Source organism: Anopheles arabiensis, chromosome 2 (assembly GCF_016920715.1).
Source record: "Anopheles arabiensis isolate DONGOLA chromosome 2, AaraD3, whole genome shotgun sequence".
Classification (NCBI taxonomy): domain Eukaryota; kingdom Metazoa; phylum Arthropoda; class Insecta; order Diptera; family Culicidae; genus Anopheles; species Anopheles arabiensis.
Window position 1 is genome coordinate 20,656,919 of NC_053517.1, and position 27,581 is coordinate 20,684,499.

The 27,581-nt window shown below is 48.1% G+C and overlaps 2 protein-coding genes across 2 annotated transcripts in view; both read right to left on the bottom strand.

The window, feature by feature from the left end:
* Nucleotides 1–2,088: 2,088 nt before the first annotated feature.
* LOC120893748 (dipeptidase 1) lies at nt 2,089–12,723 on the bottom strand. Its single transcript, XM_040295821.1, has 8 exons — nt 12,547–12,723; nt 12,169–12,325; nt 8,158–8,290; nt 7,469–7,866; nt 6,200–6,284; nt 5,694–5,769; nt 5,463–5,601; nt 2,089–5,366 (listed from the first exon to the last, which is right to left on the bottom strand). The coding sequence occupies exons 1-8, from the start codon at nt 12,699–12,701 to the stop codon at nt 5,259–5,261; spliced, it is 1,251 nt and encodes a 416-aa protein (XP_040151755.1). The 5' UTR covers nt 12,702–12,723; the 3' UTR covers nt 2,089–5,258.
* Nucleotides 12,724–13,015: 292 nt separating this feature from the next.
* LOC120897352 overlaps nt 13,016–27,581 on the bottom strand; it is a 70,229-nt gene continuing 55,663 nt past the window's right edge. The window contains exon 4 of the mRNA XM_040302188.1: nt 13,016–13,253. Coding sequence (XP_040158122.1) covers nt 13,040–13,253 — 214 coding nt within the window. The 3' untranslated portion in view covers nt 13,016–13,039. The remainder of the gene's footprint in view (nt 13,254–27,581) is intronic.

Genomic DNA, 27,581 nt, shown 5'->3' on the forward strand with positions numbered 1-27,581 from the left:
CGTGCTAGAAAGCATTTACGAGCAAAAACGCAAAAAAAAACTAAACACTCTGTACCCTCTCGGTACTCGGGCACGGGCACGTAGAATCCATTGAAAGCTTCCAGTAATGAGCACACTCCACCTAGCAGTAACCGAATCCGGCCAGCTTTTAGCACCCTGCAAGCGTTTCCCCCCGCAAAGATGGTATGGTCCCGTAAGTTGTAGCACAACTTCACATCTTCGAAATCCGTCTACGATCCTTTAGTAGAAACATGCTTCGAATACATGGCATCCTAGCGGCACAGGAAGCAGTGGCAGTCCAACCGTAGACGGATGGTTTGTGCAACGGTTCTGTTGCCTGTATAGATTGTACAGCTCAAACAACAGTGCTGCAGCAATGTGTTTCAACTCTTCTACGAGTGCTCGTGAGCCCAAGTTACGTTAACCGAAAACAAGAACCAAAAAGCGTTGGGAAAGATTCGCTATTTTGCTAGCACTTTTTGCCACCGTTCTATGTATGTGTGTGTTTTTGGTTCTAGGATAGGATATATTGGACGTATGAATGGCTTTTGGTTTGGATGGTTAAAGGACACGCCAACAAACCAACACGGAACCGTGCCGGATTTTCCGGATTTCTTGTGCACATTTTCACGTTTCCACTTCATTTATTTACGCTTCGTATCGGTATTGGGGCACGGTTTGTGTTAGTATGAGCAAAAATGTTGCTCTGGCCTTCGTTGGTTCTCCAACTTTGAAGGCGTGATCCATGGCAGCAGGGATGCCGGTGATGTGCTTACGGCAGAGCGAGCTCAAAACAACAAGAAGCGAAAGCCCATCTCGTACCGTCTTCCCGTGCGGTCGAAAGATGACTGATTATGGGGAAGAAATTGAATCGGATTGGGGAATTCCCGTTTCCCGATATTACACGTATTAAGACCGTATTTTGAAAAAAAAAAGACGGTACAAATGAGAAACGGATGTTGTTGAAAGGTTGTTAAATGGGGAATGGAGAGATGATGTTTTTTTTCCTGTCAGATGTACGGTGCTACACGAAATGGAAAGCAATACGTTGTCGGTTGTCGGTAGGTGGTTCGATCTGTTTCACGGTTCACTGGGTGGCTCGGCATAACATAATTGCGCGGCTGCGGTGTAAGTGACAATAATGGGAATGAGAGCGAAACAAATGGTTTTTGATAAAATTTCCAGCAAATTTCTGTTTCCGGATTCCTGTGACCGGTTGATTGGTTCGGTGCGAGTTACAACTCACACTGCTGGCTTCAGCAGTAGCTGCGGCAGTTCGGGCTTTAACGGGAACCATTCTGCGCTGTGTGTTTGGTGAGCTTTTGTATGACTTCTCACGCACAGCTCCTTAAAATCGCGCCCCACCAGACGGATGATGATGATGATGGATTCATGATCATGCAAAAACACGATGCCGCCGTTTATCGACCGGGGCTAAATAGAAATGGTTCGTTGGACGGTTTTCCACCGCATTTACAACGTCGAACCATCATCACGCCAGGCGGCAGCACATTTCGACCCAAGGCAAACAGGTTAGCAAGCTGCAAACGAGGAACGATGGTACGATGGCGCTAAGCGAACCTACCCTGCGTCCCAGCAGCGTTCGATGGATGGCAGTTCCGATACGGTGTCTCGAAGCTTTCGGCCCCGCTTTAAGGGCGTACCCGTGGGGCGACGATGATTGATGAGGAAAATGAATGGAAATGAAAGGATCAGAGCGAAGGGTATCGTTCATCGCCGTCCATTGCAGGCGTATCGTTTTGGGGGGAGGGAAGCAGACAGGAATCGGTTGTTCGGATACATTTTCGACCAAGATTTATGGGCGTGCTGGCCGACCCGCATAAGTTTGCTGCATTTCCGGCACCGTTTTTCTTGATCGTGCTGCCGTATTTCAATGCCGCTTGCTGGTGGATGTCAGGACGGGGGAGAGAGAGAACAGGGTGGAGTTGGTGCTATTTAAGAAGCGATGAAAATCATTTGCGTGATTTTCACATCACTTTGCTGCCGCGCGTACCATGCTTATCTGCCCTGAAAGTGTCACCATGCAAGTGAAGTAAAGAAAGGAGTGAAAGAGAAATTCAACGCAAGTTTGATTGTTGATGTGACTTTTAAATGTTTATTAAACAATTTACTTATAGCCTCTCGTTACCCTCCCTTTCCCAACAGTTGTAATCTTTTCGCTTTGTTTTCTTTGTTTAGTTTAGTGTAATTCGCTATCTCCCGTTTTCCACTCTAGATATATTGTTGTACTCCTCCTCCTTTTGTTCATTATTTCCACTTGAATCGCGAAGAAGGTTAGCTTTGGTATATTCTTAATCTTTCCCGCGTTTCCCCAACGCCCTCAGCTTTGTCCCCCGTTTTACTTTGCATGATTCTTTTGTACACTTTTGTGTCTCCCGCAAACGTTGCCAACTCTTACGCTCTTGGTCTCGTTTTCCCTTACGGATAAATATATATATAATACTACAAAACCGAACTTCATTTGGCATCCTGTTGAGGGGGAGGAAAAAGAACCTATGAAAATGAGCGGAAGTGTCGGATGGCAATGTTAATGGTCGTCAAAGGTGGTGTGGCGTAAAAAACAGGGTTCCTCGCACGGTCGGCTGTAGTGAGCTGTCGATCGTTCACTAATATCGAGTATCGAACTGATTGTGGCAGACAATCACGCTACAGGAAGGGGGAGCGCCTTTTGTTTGGAGAGTTACATTGGGTTTGTACGGTTGCTACTATTTTAAATTCATATCGATCGTTTTTGACAGTAAAGTACATATAATACAACGTGGGTTTTCAGTTTTCGTTCTGCTCAGTGTGGTTGCTTTCTGCTTCAAGTACGCTACTGTACACAAAACACTTTGCTTAGTTATTTTGTTCGCGTGTAAGTGATTTGTCCCTTTTACGCTACAAATCTTGAACGGATTGGTGAGCTGAATCGTTCCCCTTAATCCCACCCTGATAGACACAACTCGCCAACGACGGGCTGGATGGGCTGGTCGGTCAGCTGCGTCAAGCTGCGCTTTAAGCTGTCAACAAAATATGAGTGAATTTATAAATGCATGGGCTTTCACCAGACCTCACCTACAAGCGCATCAATGTTTACCGCCAATCCAGCGTTCCTTCACCTGATTCGTAAACGGTGCCAGTAATGATCGGTGCAACCCATTTGCAGCCATAACAGTTCCATTTGAAACTGTGTAATGCCCAAAAGGGGGAAAAGCAACAAACAATAAAGGGAAAACAACCGCCATAATCTTTTGACCCGATTCTTCACCGTGCATTGTGCGGCGGTGATGATGATGGTGGTGCATAAATCTGCTTTCAACCATTGTGCCGTGATAAATCAATCAGCTGTCCATTGATCCTGCCCCGGGATGCCCGGAAGAGAGCGGGGAGTATGCAAACAACCGCAGTTTACCTTGTGGATGTTTTTGTTCTTTGCTTCACTGCGGTAGGATGGAGCTGTGGTGATTTAATGTGTTTTATTACTCACACACATACACACACATATACAAATACACATGCAAGCGCTCTTTAGTGGTGGGTCACCTGTTTTGATGGGTTGATAGTTAAAGATGATGGATGTAAATGGAAACGCGCGCTCACTGCAGGTTGTGGGGAAGCATTAATGGATGTAACGGTGAGCAGTGATTCGAGGGTGGAAGGAAGTGTTACGCATATCGTTGCATTTATTACACTACTATGACTATGTACAAACTGTTTAGTTGGCGCTTTGCATTCAATTTACAGGAACATGTGGTGTAGGAGGATGGATGAATTGTGCCATTTTCTGTAACAAGCGTTTGTGGCATTGATTGCACAATTACAGACAAACTGGAGCAATAAATGTTTCTGTGTGTGTGTATGTGTCTGTGTATGTAAAGAGGAGAGAGAGAGCAAGAGTGATTAAAAATGAACTGAACATTAGGGGCATAGTGGAAGCTTTAAAAAAATGATCCTCAAGGTACAAGGAAAGGGGAAAAAAAGGGAACGCTTTGTACGCTTGCTGTTGCTGCAAGTGTAGTTGTTTAAGCTGGGCTTTTCTTTTCAATATAACTTTATCACATTTCGATTTGACGAGTTTTGATCTCCACCTGTCTCGTGCTGTGACCAACGTGGAGAACACAACGAAGAAAACGAGTGTTTTGGGAAGAGTGTTTGCGTGAGGAGTTGTGTGTGGGCAGTTGATCGATCGGTTTGTTTGTTGCTCGACAAGGGACAGCTGATTGATTGTTCTACACCGGTAAGAACCGAAAGCGGAGATAATAAATGAACGCTTGAATGTAAACCTTAGCTTTTCTGCTGACCGAACCATTGTAAACCAACCCCGTACCTTCGGATCTCAGTTTGCGCTGTAGCGATTGGCTCCCAATCCGCCTTAAACCGTTTCGTTCCGCTTGTAGTGTCGTTTATCACTTGCTACATGATAGTGTATGTACATGTGGGTTTGTTTTTATCGGTTTTTTTTTGTTGCTACGATACTATTACATCTACCTTACCAATTGAAGCTAACTCCGTTGAAACGGTTGAAGATTTGATCGTGATGCAGACGCTCCTCTGTCAAAGCGTCGATCGGTGTGCGGCTACTGCGCGGAACAAATCGATACCTTCTTCGATGCTGCCGGAAGCTTATCCCTTCGAGACGGAACAACGGCTAGAACTATTAAAGACAAACTGCCTTCGTGACGCTTTGCGTTCAGTAACGGTTTGGTGGCCGTTTGTCGCTCTTTCTTTGTTACAATTTTGATGCATTGCATTGGATGAACAAAAACTGTCATCCCCCCGCTTGGAACTGTTGGAGAGAGTGAAGTCTTGTCCGGAAGGGGACAAATAAACCGGATTGCGAGATCTTATCGTACCCTGCAATTTGTAGTGCGAGCGTTTCCTTCGTAACCCTCCCGTTGTGTCGCTGTGTCGGTAACTTACTACCAAATTACTATGAGTTACTGTGAGTGTGTGTGTGTGTGTGTGTGTGTGTCGGTTTGTGTATCTGTGTGATATGCAATAAAATGGCGAAACCATTTGGTCGGGTTTCGCTTCGTCCATGCGCGGAAGTTCATCGGCTGCTGCTGCTGCTGCTGCCCGAGTAGTTTGGCGTACGGGAGTTTCCCAGGGCGCTCTAATCTGCCGTCAGCCTCAGCGGTCGGCAGCCGGGTTCAGCCGGTGTTACCGCAGTCGCGGGCGCACGGTTCTGGTGGATTGGTTCGATGGTGAGTGGTGGAAGCAGTGGAAGGGGCACGGTCGTCCGAACCGGTCGCACTTCATCACGTACGCGGCCCCGAGTAGCGGCAGTACGAGCGGCCGAGGATGTCTTCCGGCGGTATCGATTGGTCGATGGGAAGCATTCCCTGGGCTTCGAGCTGATCCCGTACCTGCGCAGAGTGGAAGCAGAAGAGAAACCCCTTTTAACTGTCACTAGTGGTGTCCCCGGTGGTGAGGCAGGATACACCTCGGCGGCCGCCACTTACCTGCTCCACCTGTCGAAACACCCGTATAAGATTTCTACCGGCCAGCTTCGCTATGTCCTCCTCGGTCCACCGTTCTGATTCTAGCAGTTCTGCGAACAGGTAAGGATACCTGGAGACATCCTCCAAACCTTGCGGCACTCTGCGGGATCGGGATTGCGCGTACGGTGCGTTACGCGGTTAGTGTTAGTGAGTGCTAGTGCAGACGGGTAGTCAAACAGTGGCTCTACTTACAAATTGACCCCATCGTATCCGGCCCCTATACCGACGTGGTCGACTCCGGCCACATCTCGGATGTGATTAATGTGAGCTGTGTGGGAAAAGCGAGCGAGAACATTCGCGTTGCGTTATTGTGCAAGTTCTTGTTTTGTGTTTGAGAGTGTTTGCTGTTGAGGTGTCCAGAATGCTTCAGAATGCGTTGAGAATCTGAAATTTATAATCCAATTTCAGCTCCCATCCTCCTCAGTGTACACACGAGGACGGAAATTGAGTTGCACCATACGTTAGCCATTTTAATGACTCTTCTAGTGGGCGTGTTTTTTGTGAGCTTTTTCTGATTTTTTTACCTCACCCAAAATCCGGTCACAAAACAGCCGGGTTAGCCATCGTTTTTGCCATCGCTCCCTCCCATGGCAAAGGGCAGAGGTTTTGGGTTATACCAGGCGGTACAGGGTTTCACAATTTTGGGCTGTGCATTAGAAGCATTCGTGGACAAGCGCATAGAAGCATTCCATACTCACCAACTACATCCTTGAGCGTTGCCTTTTCGCCACAGCTCACAAAATGGGGATAGAATGCAACCATCACGAGACCACCGTTAACGGCCTGCATTTCGGTGGGGCAGGTAGTTTGAGACGATCGCGTTTGTCCCCGGGTAGAAGCGGAAGGGTGGAAGTATTGTCCAGCACACACACACACACACACACACCGGTTGAGCGAGTGACGGCAAATTGGGAGCGGAAATTGGTTTTTCCCGTAGTTCCCGTTGTCATTGTGTCCGGTGTCGGTGTCGGTCGATGCCGATGGATGCCGAGTACGTCCGGAGTGGGTTGCAAAAAATAGGAGAAAAAAAGGCAAAAAAAAAAGTGCATTATAGAACGGACGTAGGTGATGTCGCTTGTTGTTGTTTTTATAGCTGCGTGTGTTTTTTTTCTTCTTTCGTTTGTTTCTTTGCGTACGCTCTCGTTTGAAGAAAGGTGTTCGTTTTCGAACCTTCCCCGGCAGCAGAAATCCATAATGAACGCATGGACCAAAGCGGCCCGGCCGGTTTGCCCGTTCACACTGAAATATTCATATTTTTGTGCTGATTTTTAATTAATTTCTTGTTATTCTTTTGCGACCGGCGCAGAGCCGATGGTGGAGCGATTTCGATGCCGTCGATAAAGAAGTGGCAAAAGAACGGGGCCCTACGCTTGCTGTGCAGCACTGGCACGAGCAGGGAGGGGAGGCGCTAAAACAGAGGGAATGTCAACACAAGAAGCACATGCCCGCGCGAGCGCAACGGCTACGGCTATATTAAATTTCATCAAATTATGCAAATATTTTGGATCGTCACTGGTCTGGCAAGTCTGGCTAGCCGCGGTTCATGGAAGGCCAGCAGCAGCAACAGCAGGAGCAACCGCCAGCAGCGGTAGTAGTACCGATGAATAAGAAATGCCGTTTTAAAAATCCAACAATATAGAATGGGAAAAATAATACCCGCCAGACCAAAGTCCGAGACGCTTAGTGGGTGGGGTGTGTGAGTGGTCACGTGATTATGAAGCGCATGGCTAGGGCGAAGGGTGCCATTGTGAGAGAGAGAGAGTGCTAAATTATTTCAATGTGGACCGAGTGTCCACCGTCTACCGGCGCAATATGGGATGGATTTTCATTTTAATTTGCTTTGGCTGGCTAAGTTCATTAGCGCCGGGGACCGGTTTTTAATTGGATCCGTCCCACCCACCTGAGAGCGAGAAGCGATCGCGCGAGATCGAGAACGCAAACAAAACCAGCAGGAGCACCGCACTTACGATTCGCTTCAGCACATGGTCCGGGACGTTGCGCGAGCTGTTGCAGATGGCATGGGCGGAAGAGTGTGAAAAGATGACCGGTGCCTTCGAGGTGGCCAGCGCATCCAGCATCGTCGGCACGGAGACGTGCGACAGGTCCACGATCATGCCGAGCCGATTCATCTCGGTCACGACGAGCGTGCCGAAGTGGGAGAGGCCCCCGATGTGGGGCACCCGGCCCGGCTCATCAACTTTGCAGCAGTCCGCCCACGGCGTGTTGCAGGTGTGCGTGAGGGTGAGATAGCGGGCGCCGAGCTGGTAGAACGTGCGCAACACACCGAGGCTGGTGCCGATCGAGTGGCCGCCCTCGATCCCGATCAGGCTGGCCAGCTTGCCGGAACGATGGCTCTCCTCGATGCCTGTGGTGAGTTTGGTGAATGGAGAGAGAAAGAAAGAAAGAGAGAAAGAGAAAGAGGAAGAACTTATTAGAAATGATTGTATTTGTAAATAATAGAAACTAAACAACATAAATAATATATGAAGCGTTAGTTTGTTTGTCGCAAACGTTTGAAATGACATTGTGTAATGTGGATTGCATACATTTAGGCGGTTAAACCGAAAAAAAGCGAATGTACTCTATAGTGCTGTTTGCCACGTAAACGAGTCGAGTTATTGCTTGCAGAAGGAATGAGCTGCCGCAAAGTACTTACCATCGGCCGTCGTCACCAGGGCCATGTGCTGCGGGTAAAGGTTTACTAGCCGGCGGATGAGATCGATCTGCTCCAGCGTTAATTGCACTGCGTCCAAATGTTGCGACGAGCAGGGCGCATAGGCCGACCAGAACTGGAAGGAAACAAACACGGCACCAAGCGAAGAATGCTTAATAGAACCATCCATAAACGGAAGCGGTTATGGTACGGGAACAGCGGCAGGTTGCGTACGAGACGCTCGCATAAACCACAGTTCCCAGCCCCTGCCGGCTGCCGCTGACACGGAACAAAAACGGAATGAAAACGAGCAGATCAAACATTTACTCAGCTCATGCTCCCGGCACGCAATCACGAAGTGGTCGTAAATTTTTGCAGTACTCCGCATCGGAAGCAGGAAGTCGATATCCGCACCGCGGGTGCGCTACAGCAAGTGAAGAAGCACAGCACAGTGGTACAGTTGCGTGTAAAATGATTTACGCGCGTCGGTTCGGGTCGCTCAGGAGGGAAGAGACTTCGTCGTGGGGGAGATGGGAAGGGGGAAGAAATCATAAAACATAAAGCAAAGCGTCATGTCGGATGTGTTGTCCATGCCGGGTGGCACAGCAAGGCAAGCCACGGTGCGACGACAGGGTGAGAAATTTACTTAGAGTAAATTGACTACTCGCACCGAGGTTAAATAGATGCCGTTTGGCCATGTTTCTCGGGCACAGCTTGGGAGGAAATGTACGGTCGAAAGATAGGGTGGATAGTGGGCGGATGAAGGGAGTTGAAGAGTTTCGCAATAGGACAAACTTCCCTGGCACAAGACAAGTTCTGTGCCACCGGAGCGTTAGTCTCACGACACTTTCCGATGATAAGGACAATCACGAAGCATAAAGATAACATTAGCAAAACCACCTTCGCAGCCAAACTTTGAGGGCTTCAGTGTTTGACCTTTTACTCGACGCCCGGTTCCGTTTGTTCGCAGTTGGTTTCACCTCTTCATCTTGCTTCGCAGGCCGCCAAACAGAGAGAAAGGGAAAGCCAAACAAAGCAAAACAACGCACAAAAAAAAAGAACCACTCAGTGAAGCCAGCGGTAAAGAACCAGAGATGAAGTTGGTTCCGAGATTGAAAGAAGATTGGACCGTCATTGTCGTCTCAAGGGGACAATCAGGGCAGAAGTCGTCCCGCTCGGGCCCTTCCCCAAAAGCAAACGAAAGGCGGCAAACGCGCTCGGCACACACACACACACCCACCCACAAAAACTCAATTCTGACCTTACTCTTGCCAACCACGATGGTGCCGGAAAAATTGAAGAAGGTAGTCGCCGTAGTTGCGGTTTGGCTTCGTTTGCATAAGGGGGGCTTTTTTGCTGCTGCGGGCCCCACTTCTCGGTACACGCCGCCCGGAGACAAACGTCCGATTTCTAACACCTCACCATATCTTGGAGGTGTGTTTCATGCACGAGGGGAATGGTTGGCTTTTTTTATTACTCATGCAAAATGAATTATTTATTCTGCTCTCAAGAGCCCGTTGCTCGAAGACGGCTCGAAGACGGCGTACCGATGGCTGGCTTCTGGCAGTGGCAAAATGGCACCCTGAACTCTGGCGATGCTGGTGTGCGAAGCCCACAGAGCGTGAGAGAGTCATTTAATTTTTATGACTATCCTACTGATTGAGCGTTTTATCTTCAATTAAAAGGGTTGGCATTGGGTTCGGTTGTGCATTGTTTACTTTTGATTGTTTGGTTCAAGCATTGACGACAGGGGAGACAGTGTCGAAGAAGAGAGTTAATGCTTGGATAGTGAGCAAATACAAACAAAAAAGGTATTTTATGCGCAAACCTATTTTAAAGGAAAGCTTTGACGTGCTAGCTTGAAGATCAACTCAAATTCTTGTAGATAGGCACTTCAATCGAATTATGAAACAAAATTTAGCTTCCATTGTATGCTCACTGATAATGGGACGTGTAGGTATGTTGACGCTTGCGATTGAATTTTCTGGTTAAAATGATATTATTTTCTTCAAAGGCTCGCTTTTCTCACTTGAATCACATTTCATCAACGTGTAAAAACGTTCATCCACCCATCGATTTGGTACCGCGAAGAACCATCCTTCTCCCCCAATGACACCGTCCCACCGTCCTGGACGTTCGTTCATCCAGTCAGCACAAATTAAACGCACTCATTATACGAGCGGGCATGGCTCCATCACATCGTACCCACGGCTAGATCGCAGCGGAACGACGAGGTGATAAAGAGGATGAAGTTTTCGTGTCGAATTTAAAGCATCGTGCAAAAGCAAACAAGCTTACAACGTAAACTTTACAACCGGTCAGCCGTTCAGCGATGCAGCGCCGTTAGCGAGAGCGATGCGGTGCAAAATCCCTTTCCCCCCCATGCCCCGGGTGGTCATCGTGAGCGTGCCCAAAAGCGGCCCACGGGACGCGCCACGGTGTAAAGCGGAAAAACTTGTTTTAGCTTTTCAACGGTATTCCATAAAATCGAAACGCCAGTGTCTTGTAAGAGATGTTGTGTTGTTTTTTGCTGTTGTGTTTGTGAGGGGTTTTTTTTGTTGCTCCACTTTCCTTGCAGTTCCCTATCTTTGGACACTGGGAACGATGGATCGAGCGTAACGAAACAAAAAGGGCGAGACACGAAAGAAAAGAGCGAAAAAAACAACAAGACACGAAGCAAACGATAGTAAAACAGTACACAGCTCGACAACATCCATCAAACCGTCAAAAGTTACTACGATAGCCGGGGTGGTCGGTGCTAAATGAGGAGCTGAAGCATGAAATGGGGCAACACCATTTAGCGGGGCGGAGAGAAGGGCAGTGCGAGGGATAGAAGATTCGTTCGAAAATAGTCCGAAACGAGCGAGTTTTTATCACGTCCTCACGGCCTGCGCAACCGAACACGAACAAAGCTGATAGCACTCCCGAGGGTGGTGGTTTCGATGTTACGGACCCACCCCCCTCTTCTTCTCCTACTCATCCCCCCTTCCGGTTCGGCTGATAGGGATGGAGACATTATTATGCTGGCACGCAGACACTGCCGACCGTTTACCGGTGCGGTGGGCGCGTGTGTTCGCCGTTCCGCCACCCATTTCCATTAAACACCCGGGGAAGTGGGAGAGATTTTGAGGATTTTGTGGGTGAGGAAAATTAGTTTCCTGTCTTGAGCGCACACACACACACACACACAAGAGCATAACAAAACAGGGCGAACAAAAAAAAAATCCAGTTCCGGAAGAACTGTTATTGCTCGAAGCTTTCCACGCACTCAGACTCGTTTTGGGCTCGTGCCGTGGAAAGCGAGTATCCGGGACGCACAGACATTCGGGGCAAAACACTGATAGGTGATGATGACCGGGGCCGATGATGGGGTAGATGACAGCTACGGGCATTCGATGCCTTACCGGCGAGACGCCAACCGACACCGAACAGGGACAGGGACAAACGTGTTAGAAGTTTGCGCTTCGTGCTATTATCTGCCAGCAGGTTTCTCCCGTTCCGGCACGGGATGCGCACGTGGCGAACGACAAAAAATCACGTAAAACAACGGTGTCAACGGTAAGTGACGATAGTGACGATAGCACGGTCGTTGTTTTGCTTTTGTTTGCTTCCTTGCTGGCCGGCGGGAAATGGAACCACTTTCGCACCACCGGCACACTCGTTTACGATGGACGGTGTTTGCGAGTGTTCGCCGTGCTTTTCTGCTTCGTTTCCGTGCGTTGACCAATTTAATGATAACTAGTTGAAAGTAATCGCCGCCGGCGTCGGCCCATGATGTCGTCCCCGGTTTATGCTTTGGTGCAGTGTGATTAGCCGCTGCAGAGGTCCGCCGCAAAGGAAAGGGGAAGATCACACAGACAGTAACGCCCATCATTAGGTGGAGACACGCCGGTAAGAAGCAGGTGAGCCGTGGTTGAAGTTTTCATTTTATGGGTCGTTGTTTCACGTGCCGAGCTAAAAGGGGTTCATGGCAAGAAATATCACCCCGCCCCACTCCCACCGAAGATCACTAACCTGTGCTGAAACCATGCCTTCCTTCAAGCGTCGCAGATCCGTGTGACTCCAGGCACTCGTTGACCAGGGTGTAATGTCGCGGAGGTCCTCCCCAAATCGAAACTCTCGGAGCTGATTCTTGAGAAACTTTCGTATATTCCAGGGTAGATCGTTGTGACTGATTGTGGGGAAAAGGCGAGACAAAAGCGAGAAATACACTCACATCAGAAGAGGAAAACTTAAACGTAAGTTGCTAAAGTTCTTCAAGCCAATCGTGATGGTAAAGTGGTTGAGCGGGCAAATTTAAAGAAACAAAAAACTCATACCGTTTTTAGTGAATCATTTCATTTTTTGAGAGAGAACCCACCTATGATACCCCACCGCAACCCTTACACTTACCCATCGATTAAAGGCACTTCCTTCAGCACTTTGCGCACGATCTCCATCCGCTCCTCGAGCTGGGCGGCGAGACATGTCGAGACGAGATGGGCGATTATTGTCCAGCAGAACACTCCGCAAAGAATGAAGCCGTCGGTCGGCTTCCGGCGACGCATGGCGCCGCACTAAACGCAACGTCGCCGGCGTTCTCCACGTTGCGATCGTCGCGCCTGTACCGCTTCCGGGACGGTTCACCGGTTTGGTCCGCAGTGTCGTCGGCAGGACCACGCGTCTACCCGGGCGGCTCCACCGGGTGGAATCGGCTGTCCGGGAGCCGAAGCCGAGGACTTACCGGTGTGCGCTGCCCTGGGCCAATGGAACCAGGTGACGTTAGCGGCTCACCCCAAAACGATTGGATGAATCGAAAGATGGCGTAGAGTATGAGGATCAGGATGGTGGCGGCTGGTGCTGGCTCGGGTGTGATAAGAAGAGCGTTCGCGGGCGCTGCCCACGGCTAGCGGCCCGAAACGGTGAGCTGGGCCGGGTCCGATAAAAACCGCGCGTTACCGGGCGTGTCGTTATCGATTCGAACGATCTGTGGTACCATCAACGTGGTTGATAATGATGGCATCAAGCTTTGCACCGCAGTATTCAAACCGTTCTGCTCCAAACGTACGATGCCTGCCAGCACGCGCTGATTAGAATCGAACCGTTGTGCTGTAGGGGATCTAAGAACAAAATAGAGAGCAAGAGAGCAAAAGAAAAATCAACGTCAAGAAACGATAGCATCATGGTGGCAGCAGCTTTCGCCAGAAACGAACGAATCGGATTAAAATCTATTCCTGCTGAGCCAGTAGTCCCGGGAATCTTCCTATTTTATCGTCCCTTTTTGTGTATGTGTATGTGTGTGTGTGTGGGAAAAGAGATCTTCCCCGGGAGTACGCAGCGTTAGACTGCAGCCGTTCCACTGCCGGTGCGCTAGCGCAAAAGTAGAACGGTACGGCAGCGGTGTTTGAACTTCATTACCGAGGCCCGGTACCCCTAACGAAGCGTTGGTTTGAACGTTTAATCAACAGTTTTCGGTAGCCCGTAATTATGGCCGTACCACCGTTCCGCGTGTGCTAGGCGAACGTGGTGCCGAGGCTGCCGCATGGTGACGTGACCAGGATGATGGGTCGATTATCATCACACCCAATCTGGCGCAGCGTTTTTATGAGATATCTCTCCAGCCCTCGCAAAGCTTTGTGGAAATCGCTGCAATTGAACCCATTTACATGAAGGGTCGTTAGCCGGTGCAAATAAGTAATGTTCGTTTCAGCGTTCGATTTCAGAGCGTAGTTTCTGCGCCCCTCCTGTACGCTGCGTACCGTCAGCAGCATAAGCTAGACAGTTGCTTGAGGCGCAGGTTTGGGTGAAGAATAAGCTTGTTGATTAGATTTCATCGCCTTATCCGGTGGAAGTGGTCCGGAAGATGGCAGGGGTTAGATTTTCTCCAGCGCCAGTGCACCGAGAAGTCAAGCTTGTGGTATCGAAGGCACAGCAGCACAGACTGTGTGGCTCAACCGTATCTGCATGAGGTCAACCGCACCGCACCCACTATGCCACAATGTGTGTACCGTGCGGTTCTTCCGGTGGGTGGAGTTGTGATTGGTTGGGCCTTCCTTTTGCATCTCATTTCGCACCACTGCAAGCGAAACGATACCGCGAAAGGGGCTGCACACCATGCCATCTAAACACACAACGTCTTGGGACGGATCGGGCAGATCGGTTACTCGGTTGGCACTGGGATCAGCATGATGCAACCGTAACCGTACAGCCAGCTGCCGATGAGCTGTGCGTTATTGATCGGAAATTCTCCTCTTCCGGTTGCGTCGTATCCGAACCGGGCAGGAGGCTGTTGTTTGAGTAATCGAATGACGAAGATAGACGCATCCGATGCAGCAAATCGATAGGATCGGGCATGCGAAAAGAATGCTACGTGTGAGCTGTGTGTGTGTGTGTGTGCGTGTGTCTGCCAACAAGCAAATAATCCACATCCGTCTGCTGAGGCGTCGCTATGGGATAACGGAAGCTGGCAAAATGGTGGGCACTGGAGCATGACCCGGAAAACTAAATTGCCAAGCAGCACGGCAGCAGTAGCCATATGCCATCATTAGCCTGCCGTAGTAGTAGGGCTTGCCGGTCGGTGCCGTGCGCTACTGGAAAGGAAACCCTCGGTCCAGCAGAGGTGGACATGAATCGCTACGAATCGCCTGTCTTGCCCGAGAAATGATTATTTGTGAATGATATACGAAGCCTTCGGGGAGCTTGTGCGTTTGAGCCTTCAAACATGAGAATTTGCTGATTTGATTGCACTCGTGGGAAACGGCTGAAACAGATTTATAGTCAACTGTGAGGTCCTGTTTGTTCTCGGAACGGGGTTGATTGAAGAATATTACGGATTTACTTTGCAGTGCAATCGGTATTGATTCTTGTTACAAAATACGGCCAGATTCGAATACGTGATCGTAGTTACAAGGCAGCTGAAAAGGCAAGTAGGAAGGATTGCATACATTCTGGCGTTTACGGCAGAACCGGTGCGGCGAATAGACGCGCGTCACCTGAATCAATAAAGCCAGCATTATGCAAAGGTTGCCATTCAACTCTCGGAGCTGAAAACTTTGCAAACGCACACAGTCAACCGAAGCGTGAACTCGCACAGGAAACTTTATCATAATATGACGCTCCAGAGAACGCGAGGGAGAGGAAAAAATCTACCATTCCTCCTTCTGTTTCTAAGGTCGAACAAAATGTGTCAGAATGTTGCAGCGCTTTGGTTTGCCTCGGGCAGCAACGGTGGCATAATCAAAATGGGAATAGCTATCAGCTTTAGTATCTTTACCAATTTCCAGCCCGACCCTAACCTTCGGTGGTGGTGGTGGTGGCCATAAAACGGAACTACTGCTACCACTACAGACAGCATCTCCGGCTGCACGGGGTTTTCGGGCAGCCGTAAAATGGAGGAAAAAAAAGAAGTTCGACATGCAATTCCTATCACGCACCACCGACACAAAGTTGTACGACCCGGGCCCACGAGGATGGGGAGTGTTTGTGTGTGTGGATTTTACCGTCCTTTTTTTACACTTCCCTATCCCGGCTTTACCCACAGCTGAACCGTGTCTTGTGCACCGCACTCGGAAGGATGTTCGGTTTCATCGAACTTCATGTTGTGACGATGATCGTTGCAATCGAATGAAGTACCCGTGCGGAAAAAAAAACTGGCGGGAAGTGCACACCATAACCCTACGGTCGCAAGGGGCACGGGGCACCAGATTTTGCCCCCAAAACTATCCTTGCCGGCTTGCCACGGTACGGTTGCGGCCAACTTTATCACAGACTCGCACATAAAGTTGAGCCGACTGAATGTGCGGAGAAAGAGCAGTGCAAAAAAAAAAGGAAAGAAAAGAATCTCAATCGTACCGCTCAACCGTCTCCTCTCCCCTCTCGCAACCTCTACGATGTGCATATTTATGTGTCATATGGTAAAATTGATATTTTTATCACCCATCTCTATCAAAATTCCATTTGTAACATTTCCATTCTGTTCGATGCACACACACAGCAGACCGTTGTGCAAAGTGCATTTGAACGGGGTCGTCCTTTGGCTGCCGAACCGTTACTGCTACGTTATGTACGTTCTGGAGCGGCTGTAGCGGCTAAGATGAGCGGCATTTTCGTTCGCTCGATACTACGGTGGCGTTAAGGTTCTGAGTTTAGGAGGAACCTCTTCTAAATGCATTCCGTTTCGTTTCGCTTGGCACAAAAGGGGCCTGGCATGAAATAGTGCAATCATTTCTTGGCAGACATTTTCCCATCCCGCTCCTCCTTGGTTGTGCAATGACGGTGCAGACTGGAAAAGGGATAGTTGCGCTGGACGGAGGAGATTCGAGAGTTCGAGAGAGCTACCAAAAAATCTGCTTTTGTGACACCATTAAAGCGTTCTTTATGAACTATCACAACGTCATCAGTTTTGCGGTGCAACGCTTTGATACGGATCGTTAAAGCGGCAAGCGCGTTTGCCGAACCTCGGGGCCTTGCGTTGGCACGAGCTAACGTGAGCAGTAAGTCCGAACGCTCGACCAGCTTCATTAGGGGCAACCCGAAATTGCGCTTGTATAGTATTTTTATGAGCCTTTTGAGATGGCTTAGAGGAACCACTTATCGAGTAGAGCAAAACGGGTGGAATGGTACTTATTTTTTCATTCTATTTGCGTTGTGACAGTTTGTCATACTTTATGTGTTATGTGGTAATGCTTTTAGCAATTTCAAAATCATTTTCTTTTAACATTCTATTTTTACTAAACAAAAAGTAACAGTTTCGTACACAAAGCAGTGAACATATCCAATCATCGAAAGTCAACAAGCTAATCCAAAAAGTAAACTGCAAACAATATCGTCCAAAAGCAAAACATACCACCATTTGCAACAGTATCGTACACGCTACAATATCGCTCGCTACAGTGGGGGTGGAATTGTGTCTTGTATAAAATGGATCGGTACGGTGATAAGAAAAGGAAGAATCAAGCTTGTATGATGAATGGGCTGGAAAAATCGTTCGACCACTCCACGGTTGGCGCCACGGAGCGGAGGTATGCGAATGGCTAGGCGTAGTCCTTCTCGCTTGTTTATTCGCTAGCACGTTTGTCTCTCGGCGTATTTATTCCTTCGTTTTGGTCCGTTTACAGTGAGCATACGGATGGCCAGACAAGATGGCTGCAACAGCAGTCGGTAAAGAAGCCTGTGTAGTACCGCCGGCGGGCATATGGTTGGCTGCTACACATGCAAGTAAAGCGCTTCCACCTTCCACCGGCACACATGCACACGCAAACGGTAAAGCTTCACGTGTTGCTCAAGCAATTGTGCACAAAAGCGCTTCTCGAGTAGCTCGAGTAGTACGGGAAGTGCGCGGCTTGATGTGGTCCACACTTGTGCGGTCGGTTTGAAGAATCGAAGCGCCGTCTACGGAGCCAGGGCCGACTGTCGATTCCAGGGCGTCCATTCCCGCTTGAATGGCAAAGGGGTGGGCAAAAAAAAACGGATGGCAAAGGCATTTTCTGGCTGGGGCAACTCGAGCCGCTTTACAATAGTGAAGCGTTCTTTCGCGACCATCCTGCCGCCGAACATACATAACGGGTACGGAAGCTCGTGTTTGCTCGGTGGGCCCGGTATGCCGGTTATGTATGATAGGAATTCATCTATTGTACGTGAAGCTACTGATTTATGCAACGTTTTTGATCTTTATGGCACGGTAATTTTTTTCCCTTCATGCGACAACAATTCATTGAGGCTAAGTGTGTGTGTGAGTATAGAAAATGGGGAAGGTCGGCTTGCTCGAATGGTGCACGGAAAGGGAAACTGTTGAAGAACAACGCGCACGTGAAGAACAAATAGCCGCTAGCTTGGTGTGGCAATCACCCACAGATGGAGAGATAAGCGGTAAGCGTTTCCGTTTCGCGTAAAGGGTGACATTTTTTATTTACGGTAGGTGGTGGATTTTTACCTTTTCAACTGAACGTTTCGTTTATTTTCATTGGTATGTACAAATCTGTTGTTCTCCCGAGTGGGACAGCGGAGCTAGGAAGGTTTGTTTATGTGAGATTACACATGCCTTTGAGCAGTTAGATGAGTCGAGGTTGAATGGAGAAATGTTGATTTTTTCGAAAAATAAAACAAAACCAACGTACGTCGGTCAACTTGCAGCATAAACGTACGACTCGATACAAACAGCAAAGGAAAATTCTCCATAAATGTCACCAATTAAATCAAATGGCCTTTAATTCGGTAATAACACGAAACACTTGTTATCCCGAATTACGACCAATATCCGCATCATAATCGTCACAGCGAGCTGATCATCTAAGCTTAAAGCGAACGTAACGCAACCGCAAGGCCCGATTAATGGAGACGCCCGGTGCATAGTGTCCACCTGGGCCTTTGAAGGGAAAAGTTTGTTCGACCACAGCTGCCAAACCACAATTGCCGTGATTGGACAGTGAAACTTTAAGTACATCCGTCCCTTAAAACCAAAACCGCAACCGATGAAAGATTGAATCACCCTCGGAAAGGAAAGGGAGATCAAAACCCCCGTCCGTCGGTTCCCAACAAACCAGCGACAGATAAAATCGATAATGAAAGCTAAAATCACCGTCTGATCCGACATCAATCGGGTAGAACCTCGCTATTTTTATATGTGCGGGAGTGTGTTTGATGGAATGGGAGAAGAAAGAAAAACGATCCACTTCGGGTGAGAAAGCAAACTCCCCCAGTCTAGGCCACATCAATCAAAAAGCCTTTCAAAACTATATCGAACATTTTTGATAAATTATCGGAAGTGATCCATTTTTGCTTCTTTTGCAAGGTGTTTTTTCCTCTTCATATTGAGCGATGAGATGGATTGGTTCGAGATACTACCGGGCTGGACCAGCTCGAAATGGTGCTCCAAGCAGTCCCTTTAGGGGATACGAGATTAAACTGATTGCGGGACGAAGAATGCTTCCGAGAAACCATCGTTGCTTTTGCATTTCAATTTAGCTGCATTTAGAATTCGATTCGTCATTTAAAGAATCAATCATAGTCGAAACGTGTCGTTGAGAGTGAAAATGTGTGTATTTCCATTTATCAAATCACTGCTCTCGCTTCTCAGCTCCCAAAAACCCAACCCTTAATTGAATATGACTGATAAAAGGATCACTAATGCAGCAAAACAGTTGTGTTGGGTGGCGAAAAATCGTTCCGGTGTGAGAGACAAAGGGTAGCGACTGCTCAACATAAGCTAGCTGTGCTGGTTCAAGCTTCCCTGTCACGTACCGAGCAAGTTGACGTGCAGAACAATACCACCTATCTCGTCTCGCTCATTCCTTGAAACCGCCCACTCATCCATTCTTCAAGCAAACAACCCCGTACAGAGCAACTCGAAACATGTCATTTCCATATCGCAGCTTACCGATCTTGTCCGACAATTGCTGTGACGTCTTAAACTATCGTAACAATGTTAATTTTATTTCTCTGCTCGCTCGAGTACTTTATCGTGCCAAAATTTGTTCTCTGCCTCGCACAAAGGGCTTTGCAGAACTTTTGTGAATCTTCTGCTCTCTCCCCTCCATATCCACTCATGTCTCGTTCCTTTGAGCACAGAGACGCACAAGCAAGGCCCGCCACGCATATGGCTTTATCGTCAGCGCATTATCGTCGACAGCATTTTTGCGGGGCGTCGAGTAACAAAGTTCCCGCCACGAGGTACGTGAAACTTACGCTGAGACTCTTTGAAAAGCTCCAAAGGTTTGTGTTAAACCCCGTTTGCCCCGTCACCCTTTCGGCCGGGCCGGTCTTCAACTGTGTAAACTGAGCTGCTGCTGTGGAGTTCTTTTTTCTTCCCCCTGTTTCAACTTATATCTCACTTTTCGTGCTGATAACCTTTTACGTCAAGGTTTCCACGGCTCGCTGTGATCTGCGAGTCACACTTAATCCCCACACACATATACACACACCCACCTATGATGCTCATTCCCATTGCTTCTTTCTTGTTAAGATAACAAGAAAGGGGGGAGAACGCAAAGCAAAAAAAAAATGAAACTTTCCCTTCAAGTACCGGCCGAATGTGCAACTGGGGGGAAAAAATACTCACAACGATCAGCAAGAGAGGAAAAAAAAGAACAAGAGCGACGGAGAGAGATAGAGAAAGAGACCACTGGAGATAAAAAATAAAATGCATCAACTGCAGGCAACACTGGCACTAAATTGTCAACGTGGTGAACTTTTGTCCGAGTTGGCCGGAAAACGGGTGGCCGACAATGGTAAAGCGGGACACCAAACCGCCCGGGAGATAGTGGTGTCATTTTCATTAGAAACATTTTCAACTCCGGTTTCCACCCTCGTTCGAACCACACCCACACTCAGCTCATCCAGTCTGGGTTTTGCAACGGATAGTCGGTTTGTTTAAGACAAGCAGCCCCCAGCCCGACAATCTTGTAATGGTCGCAAATGAAGCAAAAACTTTACCGCCAGAGATGCACGACGTAGGTACGCAAAAAAGGGGGTAAATATCACGTGGTTAAGCGACTTAGCTCGGGTCACCATTCATACAGCAAGTGAGCGAGCTAAAAGTGTCGGGGCTGGTGCGAAAAAAACAAAAAACACTGTGTGTATGTTGTTATCCGTGTTGGAGTTAACATAAAAGTTAGTGCAATAGCGCTAGCAGTTGATAATTAGTTTTATATCCGCACCGGGGACACACAGTGCGGTGAAACGTTTTGTAAACTTTCGCCAGTAATAGCTCGTCGTTAGATGGGGATTCACTTGCATTTTAGCTGCTTTTTTTGCCATGCCAGCGCCAACATTTATATCCCCTTTTGTCGTTCGTGATCGCTGGCACTGACGTGACACAGGATCTTTTGATAGCACACAAAAAAAATAGCCACCCAGACACAAAGCTGCACACCGCGCACGGTCAGGAAAAAGGTGACAAAAGAGCAGTAAAAAAATCAACCATCTAACGTGACCGATTACGTTGCCCCGGTGAGCCGGTGCAGTGTTGTACCCATGTCAGACAGCTAGCACGGGCTCAGCTATTAATACTTTGCGATGAAACTTGGCAATGATTACACCGCTTGGCACCGCAGTTCACCCCACCGCGATAGTGGAGATTTGACAATTAGTTTTTAATAGCAGAGTTAATTTTACTGCAAGCTTCTCAGCCACCCATTTGCTTGCTTTTCCAGCATTCCATCTACCATCGTGCGCGGCGAGCGGCGAGCAACGAAGGAAAGATGATAATTGCCCAGCGTCTCTTACGGTTGCCCGGGTTACACTCAGTGCCGCGATGTACTACTTGCCTTCACGCGTACGCTTCTAGCTTGGGTTGCGTAAGTTTTGCACGTAATTTAATCGGGATAACTCATGACCTGCTCCGAGCACTCCAACCGAGCCATATTCATCAACTCCCTCAACGGCGTACAATTGAACCCGGTCCACAGACACACATCACGTAACTACGTTTGCCAGCGAGCTGAAGTTGCGCGTTGAAAAGTGAGTGAAAAGTGTGGAGCTCTCCCCGTGAGTCTCAAGAGGGCTTCAACTGCCACAAGGGTAATTACATTTAGAAGTTTGAAGAGCATCGTATGCATGCTCGCTGACGTGCATCGTTTCGGGGGCCGGTCTTTTACCGGCGAACACACCGACCCTACCGACCGATCTACCGCCAAAACCGGGTGCAAAAACGGACGACACCAAATTGGCCATAAAACCGGCGTAAAGCATATTTTATTCGCCACGTGTATTTGTCTTCATTCCCGTGACGTTCGTTTATTTCACTTTCTCTCTCTCTCTTTCTCGCCATTCCGCCACAATCACAATCGATTGAACATCGTGTCTATGCGTGTGACTATGTATGTGTGTATGCGTGTGTTTGTGTGTGTGTGGCATTTTATTTGGCATGTTTCAGTGCGGCCATGCATGAAATGGAGAAAACGGCACAGCATTTTGGCACAGTGTTTGGTCACAACTGTGAAAACATTAAACACGCTCCCGGTTTTGCTCGTTGTTCGTTGCTTTCGGGCTCGAACAAAAAAAAAAACTTATGTTTTTTTATAGCCTTCCTTCCTTCCCCGCTTCACGTGTGCGGCGGAGTTGCATCCGCATGCGGGATTGGGATTCCGCCTGGGATGGATGAAGGCAAGGATGAACAGCGAAATATGTCTTCTGAAAGGGAAGACCTGCACCCTTGCCTGACCGCTCCGACACCGAAAAAGGCGATGGAATGTCGTGTGCGCCGGGCTGCAGGCGAACGAATTGACTGCCTGGTTTCTGGGCAGGCGGAATTGCATACATTCCGGCGCATTTTGCCCGAACGGCGGACCAGTCCGACCGACCGGTCAAATAATGTTTCTCTTTTCACGTGTCATCTACCTTATCTTGGATGGCAGCGCTTTTTTGTTGTTGCTGTTGTGTGATCGTTTCTTGCACGTTCCTCCTGTTCGCTTGAATCAAAACTATGGGTCGAACACATAGTTTCTGAGGGTTTCAGGGTGGAAAAAAAAATCTCCCCCGCACCCGGACTAACAACAATCACACGACGGATGATTGCAAGCGGAAACGGGAAGCGCAACACAAAGTGTCCTCGTTGCGTTGGTTTGGTTGTTGTGCGACGTTTCTTTTTGCCGTTCATTTCGTGCCTTCCGGCGACCGAGAGAGAAAGCCAGAGAACGGCAGAGAGAGAAAGTGAGAGGCACAGATATAGTGCGCGCGGAGCCCACACAAGTTGCAGCCGTGCTGCAGAAACCATAACCATAAAAATGAAATCCCTCTGTATAAATAGGGACCCATTGGAAAACAATTCGTGATAAATTACCATTTGTTATCGTTGTCGGGCGAGCGGAAATTTATTTGTTTGTTTTTGTAGTGTGTGCGCTGTATTTTTTTTTTGTTTTTGTTTCGTTCTGTTCGTTTGTTTGTTTTGCTGCTTCCCTGCGCCCGTGGCGCTCCACCTTTCTGCTTCACGCCAAACCTGTGCATCTTTGGCTCGGTGAAATGATGGTTATGGTTGCACCTTTCCCATTTTGAAAGGATTTTCCTCGCAATGAAACGAAGAGAAATGAGTCGTTGTTTTCTTCCCTCTCCCGTTGCCGGTTGCAGTTCGTTAGTGAAGTTTCCCGATGCCGTATTGATTTTGTCTTAAGGGAGTATGGAAACTGGACGGCTTCAAATCAATCGCATGGTGGGTGGGTAAATTCGTGGGAATGGAAATGAAGCCCTTTTTGGTGGGGGGGGGTTTGTTTCACCGAAAAAGTGTGGCTTTTAAGGGGAATTAAGGGGCTTTTAAGGGGAGTGTTGGATCTGGTGATTAAAAAGGTAGAAGAAGCTGGGATGAAATATGTTTCGCGGAAACAAACATGGAACGTGCAGTACGCTGTTCGGCAGAATACAGCATGTGCGAGCGGCAATATTTACCGCATGTCGATTGTTCATAAAAAACATTGAGTGATTGTTTCGTTTTTGTTGTTTTTTGAGCCCTTTAACAAATAGACAGTGGTTCAGTTTTTTAATGGTTTTATTTTTCATTTGTGGCGTTGTGGAAGGAAAATATTTGTATATAGCACTTATTTTGATTGCATTACCCCAAAAAAGTGTGAAGCACAACCTGTTTTATCATGCTGCATTGCAAACAACAGAAAATCATATTTTTATTTCACTTTGATTGTATTCCTGTTGAATCATAAGTAGACACGCATTGTTTAACATATTTTGTAGTATTTGCTTGCAGTTTGCATACATAGAAGGCCAATAATCTTCTCAACTAGAAATTGCAACAAATAAAAAAAATGTCTACATACATGTTTTTGTATCATATCCGAGCATTTTGAATGACACAATCGATTAGCTTTCTATGAAAATGTCGAAATTTTTAACATTTCGCATCTCGCAAACTCGTTCTCTGTGTGGAGCGGATCCTGAACGATGCCGTGTGGTTTTATGATCCTTCTCCGGGCGCACCGAAACGCTGTAGCGTAGTAAAGAAAGGAAAATAACGCCTTTATTGTACGCATTTTAACTTCCCGCATGATTGATGGGAGGGGCACACCAACACCGACCCGCAAGCAATCGAATCGAGTGACACCCGGTGAGGAATATTTTACAACGCAACGCTCGTCCTGAACCGCTGGTGGGTGGCTGTGGGTGGCACAACGGCACAAACGGGTGTCACCCACACATACCAACTACTCGCGGGAGGATCGTTGTGCTGTAGCATAATCATCAACTGTGATCCCGGCCAGTGAACCAAAACCCGATTGAAGTGATCTCACGGTGGGAAGAGTTTCAACACGGCCACGACACCTCGGCGGGGGCAAAAAAAGAAGAAAAGCATGTTTGGTGCAAAGGTGCCACCCAGCAATACGCATCACGGGTTGGGAAGGTTGGGGCACATAAGCTTTGCGCGCTAACGAAATGCTTTGGTTGTTACGCTTGCTTGCACGCTAAATGATGCGCGGCGGCATAAAACGTTAAGAGACCGCAGCAGCCTCGCCGGTGGAGGTGTGCACGCGCTAGGGTAGGTGTAAGCTAATGTTTACTGTTTGGCAGTTGTTAGCTTTTCTCACCGTGGTACGTACGAGGTACGGTTGAAGTGTAGGAGTGCTTGAATGCTTCCCTCCACTTGGCGTACTTGATCCAGCCGAAGGTGCACGGATTTGTTTTTGGGTGGGCAGACGAAATCAAACTACTTCACTACTGCCTACCCGTTTCCGAGACACACGCCAGCCTAGGTGCCCTTTGCATGCTGCTGCTGGTGCGGATGCGCAATGGTTCCCACCCTGGAGGAGGTTGTGTGTTGAATAATGCTTGCGAAAGTTTTACAAGTTTAGTACCGCCGTCGTGCCCTGGGGCGGTGGACTTGGACGAGATCTTTGCCGCGCTTTCTTGGCATGAAATATGACGAGCCAACGCCATGCTGAGACGAACAGTGCTGTGTAGGATCAGCACCGGTAGCGCACAACGAGGAAATCTAATCACAAACAAAGAAAACTTTCATCTTTACCCCTTTACCCCGACCACAGCACGCGCACAACAAAAAGGGCCCCGAAGGTGTTGTATGTAATTCGCGCAGGAACAGTTAGGTTGATTGTTTAGCCCGAAAGTATGCGTAACCGTGTACGGGTAGGATTGTTTTCGGCAGTGTTGTGCAAAGCGGGGCGGGTTTGCAAAAACAATGGCAATCGTGACAAAATTTCATTAATCATCCGAACAATTAGTGGTGCGCACAGCGAGGTGTGAGTGAGCGCAAGAGTGCGCCAGTCAAATTTATCGCCCTTTATGCCGGGGACTCATTTATCTCCACCGCGGTGGCTGTTTTGAGCAATGGAGCTTCACGGAGGATTACAATTTCTTGAGGTGGGATTTGGTTGCTTCTTTTTTGTAATACGAGCTGTTGGGCTGGTTTGAGATTGGTTGGTGCAGAAGATAATTATGCAAAGCGGGAGCGATTTCAAGTCTAATTATATAATGTGCTTGTTTGAACCTCGCGCCATCCATTTAAAGCTTGAATGATGAGTTTCAAACAACCATTTTACGCTTACCGAATCTCCCGGTTTTGATGAAGTAACGAAACTGCCTGCTCATCCCAAAATGAAAAAGCAATTTTATTGATCGACCAATGGGCTTAATGAACCGTGCCGTGGTGGCCGTCTTTCTGTGTTGACTTTTCGGTTGTCTCTCTGTCTCACTCGCACACAGGGCTCAGTCCTGTGAAAAAAAAAACCCCACGCGAAGGGAATACAAAACTGTATTTAAATATCAGATTAACATCCTAATCGTAAACGATTACGACTGGCGGCCTCGGAAGGCTTTGCCACGCGCCAAGGATAATGGCGACGAACGGTGTGACAGTCATGATTTGGATGATTTTTGCACAAATGAAAAAGGGGTTGACAGGGTGAGTGGGTGAGAGGTGCGGAAGCCCCACCACCCATTCGGAGGGAAAGAGCAAGGGTGAAGTGAGCCCGGGGGTAGTATTGTGGTGTGCGGCGTCGATGAAAACACGCGGAGGTGGGAGCTGCAATAAAAGAAAAGCTCGCATCCGCATCCTTTCCTCGGCCGCGCGCGCGTTCGTTTGTTGCGCGAAAGTACGCCGTCAGGCGGAACGACATTGCGGCAGATTTTCATCTTAATCTTCACTTCTTCTCTGCTCGCAATTAGAAGCGACGAGAAGGGAAGGTGATGATGGGGCGGCGGTGCGCTGTAACGGGTTTGCAGGAAGTTGTCCTGTCGATGGCGTTGCTTGTAATTAAAACATTAATCATGCATCGTTGCCGTTTAATGCGCAGGGCATTAATTGCTGTTGGGCATTGTTTCGCGCTGCTAAGTGGCGTGAAAAGCGAGCGAAACAATGACGCGGGACCAACGTGGGGCTGCATGGTTGAGCTGGGAGGGAGCGTGGGGAGCGAGCTGGAGGTATAAGACGGTAAAAGCGGTCATGGCGCGAAGTTTAAAGAATGTGGTGGAAACAAAACAAAACAAAAAAATAAAATTGTTGAGATGATTGTTTTTTGTTTTTTGTTGATGAGATGAGCGACTTTGACAGCGATTGACTTTTAGGAGGGAGATGTTTGAAGAGAAGGGATTGTTTACGTGGCATGTTTTATTATTTGCAGTGATATGCATTGTTGACAGTTTTGAGCAGTGTTTTTTTTTTTGTTAAACAAACTCAAGCTTGAGCCATTTTTAATGACAAAACGTAATCATTATTACTGGTCTAACCTACCACAGTCACATTTGGAAAACATTATCTAGTAATTCTATTAACTAATAGTAACGAGCTTAATTTGAAATCGCTTGCAAATCATCGTTACAACACGTTGGACAGAAATCTTAAAAGACATAAACATTGGATGGAAATAGCTACAGTATCCCAGGTCAGCTCAGCAAACCCTCAGCAAGCGCAGCAGTTGCCCATGATTTAATTAGAACTGCAAACTCTTGAAAGCTGCATTCTACTGCACACAACTCAGCACCGGATGCAACTGCCAGTGTTCAAACGCTGGCCGCGGAAGAACTGACCGGAGTTGGAAGAAACCGTCCAACAGTCCACACAGTGCATTGGCCGCGTAAGGTAATTGGATCGTGAGATTTAATCAATGCAGCCGACACCGCCAGCAGAAGCGACGATGGGAAAGTGGAGCAAACGTCAGAACCATCGCAGAAATTGAAATGAACGGCGATCCTGAAGCGTCGCCGTGTTTCGCATGCCGGCGAAGAAAATCCACTCTTCGCCATTCGGGACGATGTCTGGCGTCGGTCGTACTACTCTGCTCACCCAGCAGCAACCGGGGGCTTCATTTTGAAGTGCAATTGTGTCGCACAGGTGGATGCACAACGACAAAGGGTCGTTGGGGCGGGAATCGAATCAGCGCTAGTGCTAGCACCGGCTTCTCGGACACTTTCCCTGTTCCGCCGGCCGGCACGGCGCTGTGCCCTGGTTCCGGCCATTTCCGGTTTGAAGTTGCGCAAAATTTGTCTCCATTTGGGTT